The sequence below is a fragment of the Ammospiza caudacuta genome, chromosome 5 (assembly GCF_027887145.1).
Source record: "Ammospiza caudacuta isolate bAmmCau1 chromosome 5, bAmmCau1.pri, whole genome shotgun sequence".
Classification (NCBI taxonomy): Eukaryota; Metazoa; Chordata; class Aves; order Passeriformes; family Passerellidae; genus Ammospiza; species Ammospiza caudacuta.
In genome coordinates, this window is record NC_080597.1 from 42,356,886 (window position 1) to 42,365,283 (window position 8,398).

The 8,398-nt window shown below is 47.9% G+C and overlaps 1 protein-coding gene across 1 annotated transcript in view; it reads right to left on the reverse strand.

Annotated features, from left to right (window-relative positions):
- The window catches only part of TRHDE (thyrotropin releasing hormone degrading enzyme), a 205,094-nt gene extending 198,118 nt beyond the window's left edge, over window positions 1-6,976 (reverse strand). Inside the window, exons 1-2 of the mRNA XM_058805431.1 lie at window positions 6,165-6,976; window positions 462-735 (exon numbers count right to left, since the gene is read on the reverse strand). Coding sequence (XP_058661414.1) covers window positions 462-735; window positions 6,165-6,976 — 1,086 coding nt within the window. The remainder of the gene's footprint in view (window positions 1-461; window positions 736-6,164) is intronic.
- Between the last annotated feature and the right edge of the window lie 1,422 nt (window positions 6,977-8,398).

Genomic DNA, 8,398 nt, shown 5'->3' on the forward strand with positions numbered 1-8,398 from the left:
TTCCTGGGCAAAAGATCTAAGAGAGAAATTACTATATCAGCCTTCTGAGCTACTATACAGCACACCAAGGGACACATCAGTAGCAAAGGAAGGAGACTGGAAACCTTACCAGTATTGCCACTTTAATAATCTCATGAACGCTGGTAATGAAAAGGCTACAGGAAAAACAAGAAAAAACTTCCCAAAAAAAAAAAAACAAAGTGTAGTTTAACAGCATATTTAAAAGTTTAAAACTTCATCAGATAACCACACCTACTAAGCTAACCATGTACAAAAGGCACAAGACAAACTAAAAATGTTAGACAAACCTCCAGGAAAGTCCCAAACAATACACATAATCATTAAATAGACAAGCAAATTTTTAAAATATTAATCAAGAATATATTTTAAATATTTGCTGGTACAATGCCTTTAGGGTTTTCAAAGTAATGAAATGTTTTTGGTATGTTAGAAATACTTACAACTACTCCACTCTTGGTGACAGTTTCCCGGTATGTAAAATTGCACACTGCCCAAGCCAGGTAATAGGTGGACATGAGAGGGGTCTGTGAAAAGTGATCTGTAACCCATCCATCTTCTTCAAAAACAGAAGTTTCAACTGGCATGTTGGACAAAGATAAGTAAGTAGCTTGATGTCTGATGCTGATTTTGAATGTGGCCTTGTAGATGGGCTCGTCAAAGCAAGGAAAGGCTTTTCTGGCATGAGTAGGAGAAAACTGTGTAACACCAAGAAACCTAGAAAAGCAGAAAACAAAAATAAAAATTGATTATTAATTGTGCCTAGCACTTGATCACAGACATACCAAATAAGACACTGCTTAACCATTGTGGTTTAAAGGAGGAAATAATTACAACTGTAATACACAAAATATATAGTGTTTGAACACTGCTTGATCATTTTCTTACTACATCTACTGCAATGCAATAGATACAAATTAATGGTCTACAAATTTCCTATAAATTTACAGACACCACACTAACACTAAAGAAATCAACCCTCGCCTTGCATCAAACTTCAGGTTCTCGCAGTATTGTTCATCAATATGTGGGGAAAAAAGCAAGCCACTGTTGGCTACACAATGCAAAACAAGCACACTTAGTTCAAACCAGGATTTAAGAGCCTTCAGGGAATTCACTCTGCCCTGAGACACTGACAGGGCGCTTTACCTTTCTCTGGGCATGAGAACTTACGGTCACACAGCGCACTCAGCAGGGTCATTGTTTTCCACAGCTGATTACTTCTCTACCAGCTGCATGTAGGCCTGGGACACAGTACTACATATCACTGCCGTGTCTGTGCACCTCCAAAAAAACCATTCTGTGAGCTTAGCAGAATCACAAATGAAAGCAAATTATTAAACCCGCATAAAGTATTTCACCATTCTTCTACACGTGTTTTTTTTTTTCCTGGTGTACTTTATAGAGAGCAAATCCATGTTCTCAGTTAATGGGCCAAATTTTGGAAAGATCTTTGAAGGAGGTAAAGGTATTTATTAAGCATGAATGGAAAGAATGGGAAGGCTTTAGCTTGACAATAAAACCTGTACCTTTTTTTTTTTTTTAACTAAATAAATTTTGATCCAGATACAGAATAGGAAGCCTTCTGAATGGAGACATGTATTTACACATTTGGAAAAAACCCATGAAAAAATAAGCTAAACTTAAAAGGTTGAAATATGGAGTTTGGTAAGAGTATTTTCTGGAGGCATGTAGAATAAGAAAATTACCATGGGCCAACCATGTAAATGTGAAGGTAGCATGCATGTAGGCTTTTTGATTCATGTCTCACCTTCCAAGGTTTCATCTGTGGAAATAACTGCGCAATTTTAGATACCAGGCAAACATTTATCAAGATTTTAGAGGCTGGCTGTTATTCAGCTGTTATTCCTCTGAGGGAAAAAGATGGGTGAATAGCTTTGATGTAATGAAAATGGTGATACCTATTATTAATCAGTATATAACTATTAATCTGCAATATGATACTCTAACATTGATAAAACAAAAACATAGGTACGCCATAGGGAAAAAAAAAGTATCATTAACTTTTTTTAAAACTTTTTGGATTTTACACATATTTTGGAGGCAATGAAGAAATAATTTTATTGAAACATTACACCTTTTTCTTGATAGAGTGCCTGATAGAACTAGATATATGTTTTCAATAAGGATAACTTTTTTAAAACTTGAAAAAATTTTCCACCACTGAAGCAGTTACCATTGGTCTTCTTTTTAAAATAAAAAGCCTTTTTTGGCTAACAATTATTGAAGGTATTCACATTTTTCTTGCCTCATGAAAAAACATGGATTATTAAAACCAGCATTTTGGATAAGATTGCTAAATCTAAAGTAAAAAGTTAGTGCCAGATATCTCAGTGTTAATCCAAAAAACTCCCATATCAATGGATTTTTACTACTGCAACAAAGCCAAATCAGCCAATTAAATGAAGCAAAGCAACTTAATTTATATGCAAAGTATTTCAAGTGGACCTGATTCTGCATTCTAGGCACACTCTAAACAGCTACAGACATCAACAGAGGCTTCAAGTGAGCATGGAAAACTGTACTGGCCTGTTATTAACAAAGCAAGAATGATGAACTTTCCTCTGCAATTAACAATTTTAATGAGCTCCGACACACACGTAAATGCGTACTTAGGAAATATTGATCATACTGTGATACCCTCTAAATAAGGAAGCTTTCCCGTGCCCTCTCTCCACATCTTCACCCCACTTCTCAGAGATCTTATCAGTCATCTTTAGTACATATTAGGCCACTGAAACAATCCCTTCATCAGGCTAATAATAAACCCTGGTAAACTCTTCATCTTCTGTGTTTTCAGAGAGACAGATATATCCACATAGACATAACTGGGCAAACACAGAGCAGTCAATATTTCATGCTAAAAATACACCAACTACCAATAACAGTGATATCTACAACATGTGCATTACTATCAAACATCGATTTGCTTGTTGTGCCAAAAAGCAAAACAAACAAAATCTTAAAACTGCTTTAAAAAAAACCCCTAACCATTTAAAGAAAACAAACAAGCTAAACCTAAAACATTGTTTACCTCTTTCACTCTGTGTTCAAGTAAAACAAGCAGACTTCTACAGCGTGGCAAAAGTGAAGGGCAGTTTGAGTATTTCATCCTTCCCTTTACACAGCTCTCTGGGTACCAACACTTTTACCTCCTGTTCCCAAAAATACCACCACAAAAGGTTGTACTTGAGGGCATGATGGGCTCACAGTCTGTCTCCTCAGAATACCCATGGCAGTAACTTGCAGGTGTTTTAACTCTATCTTGTCTATTAAAGGAAGATGTGTTTCCTCAATAACCTATTTTGATATCTTAGTTGTTAGAAGATTAAAGAACACGTCTTTGTTTTCTCTGCATGATATAAGAATTTTTTTTCCTTTTCACTTCCAAACTTTGATGTTCATTTATATTATGCCTGCATACTCCTCCTGTAGCTCTGTATTATATTGCTGTTGATTATTGTCAGTAAATTCTAGCACATAATGCAAAGTAAATTTGTAGCATATCACTTGCATTTTACATTTCAAGTACAGTAAGAAAGATTTCAGTCCAAAAATAAACACTTGAACATAGCTTTTACCTTTCAGGCTGATTTACAACATTCACCTGTGAAGGCCAGAGAAACTAACTTTTGGGGAAAAAAATCATAAAGTGAAGGCATTAATATGTTTGTGATGCCTCCCAGCAGAGTTATTTGCTCCTCATGTACAACAAAAGTGAAAAATGATGGTTTGGACCCTTTTACAGCAAGTACTACTCCAATGAGGCTGATGTACTTTATTTGAATATAAAGTTGTCAAAAAATAAAAGCCCTGCTGGAACAGCAAGGTCTCCCAGAGCATACAAGTCTCTCTGTCTATCATAACAGAAGGTGTCTGTGTTTGAGGACTAAAAACAGTTATATGTATCATATTAAAAAATGGGTTATTAATCGGAATGCAAATTGTTACTGTAAGAGCACTCTCTGATCAAAAAAGTTCCCTGGTTTAGAATGGGTATTATTCACTTTATACGATAGTGAGTTATTAAGCCTCTGACAGATGAAAAGGAAAAACACTTTTTCTATTTAACACCTTAAACTACAACCAAGCAATGACTACAGTTATAAAAATATTTTACTGAAGGAAATATAAGTGAGCTGGTGTAAAGGAAAAACATGCCACTGATTTCAATATAGCAATGCTACCTTACATAAGGTAAGTAATTTGCCCATGACTATACTTAAGTGTATTAAAAACAAAGTAATTTATATCTGAAAACTTACACACGGAGCACTGCGAAAAACATTTTACCATCACCTTCCACTCTGTGTCTTAAACTATCCTGATGACTGAAGCAGTGAACAGACCTTTTTTTTGTTGGTGATGGTTTCTAAATCTCAACTAGGGGATCAGTATTGAAGCGTAGTACAGTAGCTCTGGAGAAATGTCACTGCCACACCTATTTGACAGTTCAATTATTCCTACACAAAGTCAAAGTACACGAGAATAATAACTGCTTAAATAACTTCTCAGATTTGTAAAGTGAATTATACCCCCTGCTGTTAACAGTATTTTGTTTTCTCATTTGCCCATTTCAATACAGGTCTGTAAGAACTCCCTATTACCCCAACCATTCAGTCAACTGTGACAAAAGGCATTTTATCCGCATCTTTTCTTACAACTGTGCTTTTTCAAATTTCCTTTTTATTTCACTCTGATGACAAATTGCAAAAACTTAATTTCGATCCCGCTTGAGGTTCTAATATCAGGCTTTTGAAAATTGTCAGTAATCATAGTAATGAAAATATGTTTTAATAAAAAGGCTTTTGACTTAATTGAGTTGGTGAGGATGCTTTTCATGTCTTAATATTTTTGCCCGGTTCTACCAACTATAAAATCTTTGTTTCATTTAAATTGTTTCCACAATCGAAAACACTAAGATTCAGGAAAAGAAAACCTGTCACTGCACAGATATTTCAAGAAAGGACAGCTTAAAAAGAATCCAATTCTAAAATTATAAACCATGCCAGAACTATCAAGAAGTCCATCCTTGCCTTTCTTTTCCATTACAAAGCCTCAATGTGGTGAGAAAACACCTTCTTTATAAAGAAAGCCTCTGTAACTCAACGGGGCCCTCCACAATAACCCTGCCCACCAGAACAAGGGCCCAGACAGGAACCCAAGGGGCTTTAACTACGTGAGTAAATACAGATCAAGACTGAATCTTGCTCTGCCCGCAAATGAAGCAGGTTTGTCGGGTCACAGGGTGTAAATCTGCCGCGACCCAGCTGTACTGTAAACGCATTCAGCATATGTGAAAACTCATCCCACCACGTTTTTTGCTTTACCAAACAGAATAAAAGCAAAACAGAAGTCTCGCTGCCCTACACGCTGCTATTTGTAACCTGACGAGGCTCCGTCATACCAGGGCACACGGCAGCCGAACAGTGTCTTTGTGTGAAACAGACCCGGAGCCTCTGCCTTGACAAGGACCTAGCGGACGTTCTGCCTCACTGGCGGCACCCTCGCAAGTTTGCTCCTTGCCACCGTCCGTCCCCAAGCTGCGCCGGGCCATCTCCCGACCCGGCGGCCGCTCCCCGCAGCCCTGCCCGCGCAGGCGGGGCGTGCAGGGCGCAGGCGGAGCGCTCCGCTCACCGGCGGCGGCCCCGGCTAACCCCGGCCCGGCCTCCGCACGGCCCAGCCCGCACCGCCCCGCGGCAGCTCCGCCCGCCCCCGCGCAGTCCCGCAGCCTCGGCCGCCCTCCAGCCGCTCTCACGGCTGGCTCACGACACCGGCCGGTGGCTTGGAGCGGGCCAGGGCTCGCGGTCCCCGAGAACGCCCGCATCTCTGCTCTGACAGCCGAGCCCTACGGAGATGACCTGACAGAGGTGACGAGGGGATGCGAGGCCTGGCCTGCGCTCAGCAGCCGGCCGGCCTTGGCGGCCGTAGCCCCCTCCCGGGCAGCCGGCCGAGCCCCGCACCCTTCGGCGGGACCACCGGGGCCGAGCAGCGCGGAGCCAGCGGCATCACCCGCCTGGCGGCGCCGCGGCCGCCGGGTCCTAGCGCCGCCCTAGCCGAAGTTGGCGCGGGGGCCGCCAACTTCGGACAGAGTTGGGTTTGAGGCGACGCGGCCCGTCCGCTACCTTCGCTCGCCGTGGAGGACGTAGGAGCTGCGGAAAAAGCCCAGCAGCTCGTTCTCGATGAGGGCGTTGTAGATGATCTTAAGGTTGTAACTTCTCTGCACCTCCAGGCTGCGGTTGAGGACCACGACGAACACCTGGGTCTGGGGGTAGAAGAAGGTGCGGGCCACCCTCACTCCGCCAGCCAGTTTGTCCTCGGCCACGCGGACCGCCTCGATGTGCATGCGGTGGGCGTGCAGCACGATGTAGCGGCTGGCGTTACGCACCTCCAGCTGCACGTTCACCTCCCCGCTGAAGGTGAAGTTCTCCATGAAGGCGGTCAGCATCAGGTTGTAGTGCAGCGGCCGCAGGTGCCGCGGCAGCCGCGGCCGGGCCCAGGGCGGCAGCTCCCGCCGCCGCTGCCACTCCTCCTCCTCCTCCTCCTCTTCCTCCGCCGCTTCCCCGCCCCGCGCATCCTCCTCCGGCCGGCCGGGGGGTTGCCCCGCACCGTGCGGCTGCCGGGCTACCCCCGAAAGGCTCCCGTTGCCGCCGGCCCGCGGCGGACCGTCGGCGGCGGCGCCGCACTCCTCGAAGCGGACGCTGAGCAGCACGGCAATCATGGTCACTGCCAGCAGCGCTAGGATGGAGACAGCGAAGCCCAGCACCAGGCGCTTGTGCACGGCGATGTGCCGCTCCGTGGTGCGGGGTCTTGGCCCCGCCGCTTCGGCCCAAGGTCCCGGCGGCAGTCCCCGGCTGCCGTTCCGCAAGGCGGCCTCCTCCTCGATCATCATGGGGGTGACGGGCGGGCGCTTCTCACGCTTCTCCTCCAGGGCCATCACGGCAGCGCCGCCCCCGCCTCCCGCGGGGCCGCCGCCACCCGAGGGGGCCCCGACAGCATGGGAGACTCCGAGGCAGGGGGCCCTCGGCCCGCGTGGGACGCACGGTCTCTCACTTCCCAACGAGCCGCATCACCCTGTCCGCCGGGAGCCCCGCGTTGGAGCAGCCCTCAGGGAGGGGAACGGGACGAGGACGAGGTCGGGTCGGGTCAGGCTAGAGGCGGCGGGCGCTCCCCGCCGTCCGGCCGCCGGGCCACGGCGCGCAGGCAACTTGTGCGGCTTCTGCGGGGCACTTCAGCACATGCCGCCGAGCGCACCTCGGCGCCAGGGGGGAGGGCTCTGCCGCCCCGGCCCCCCGCTAGCGCCGCCGTCCGCAGGGAGCTCTCTTTCCCCCGCGTCCCGAGCCGCCGAGGCCAGGGTCGGGCTCCTCGCCCGGCCCCGGCAGCGCCCGAGCCATGCGCGCCCCCGGGGCGCCGCCGCGCAGGTCGGCCCGTCCCAGCGGGGCTCGCCCGGCACCGGGGGCGGTGGCACCGGACAGCGGCGCGGGCCGGGCCCGTCCTCCTCTTCCTGATAGCGGGTCAGGCTCCTGAGAGTCGCTTCTCTTATTTTCTCTTTCCCGTCTCCTGCAGGTACAGAGCAATCTCCCGGCTGGCTCGAGCAGAGGCGGCTATATATAGGCACCGGGGAGAGGCGAGGGAAGGGAAGGGAAAGGATGGGAAGGGGGGAGAGGCGGGCAAGCCCCGCCGCCCCTCGGCTTCAGCGGCTGCTCCGGCTGCCGGCGGTGACGGCGGCGCCCCGGGGGAGCGGGCGGGGGCGGGAGGCGGGGGCGACGCGGGGACGAGGGAGGCTTTTCTCCGGTGTGTCACACGCGGCGGCTCCGAGGGAGGTCGCTGAGGCGGCGGAGGGAGCCCCGGCCGGGGCGGGCGCAGGGCGAGGGCCAGGCTGCGCCGGGAGTGGGGAGGCTGCAAAGCCTCCGAGCCGCAGGAGTGCCCGGGGTTACACACGAATGCGTGTGCTCTCCACATAAATATTGAATGCCCTTACTGTGCCATATTTATAGAGACTTAATAAAGAGCCGCCGACTACGTGTTTGAACGACAATAGTGCTGTCATACTAACGTGAGGATGGAGCTCAGAAAAGGATAAATACTCCTACTTAAATCGATAGGATTAATATGCCCGGGAAAAAATCGTGCCGTAAGCGTTGGCTGGTACTTTCAGAAATCCCCCTGCCGTAACTCCGCGGCCCAAGGACTTTCTCTCTTGCTCTCCTTGTTGTCAGTGCTGAACCCCCGCTCCTCAGCTGGAAGGATTTAAAGATGTGTTAAATGCTGCCTGCGATAATACAGCAACACTTGGCTTGAGTACCCCTAGGAGTGAGTCCCTGTGTGGAAAGCCGAATCAGCCTACTTTTTCCAATTG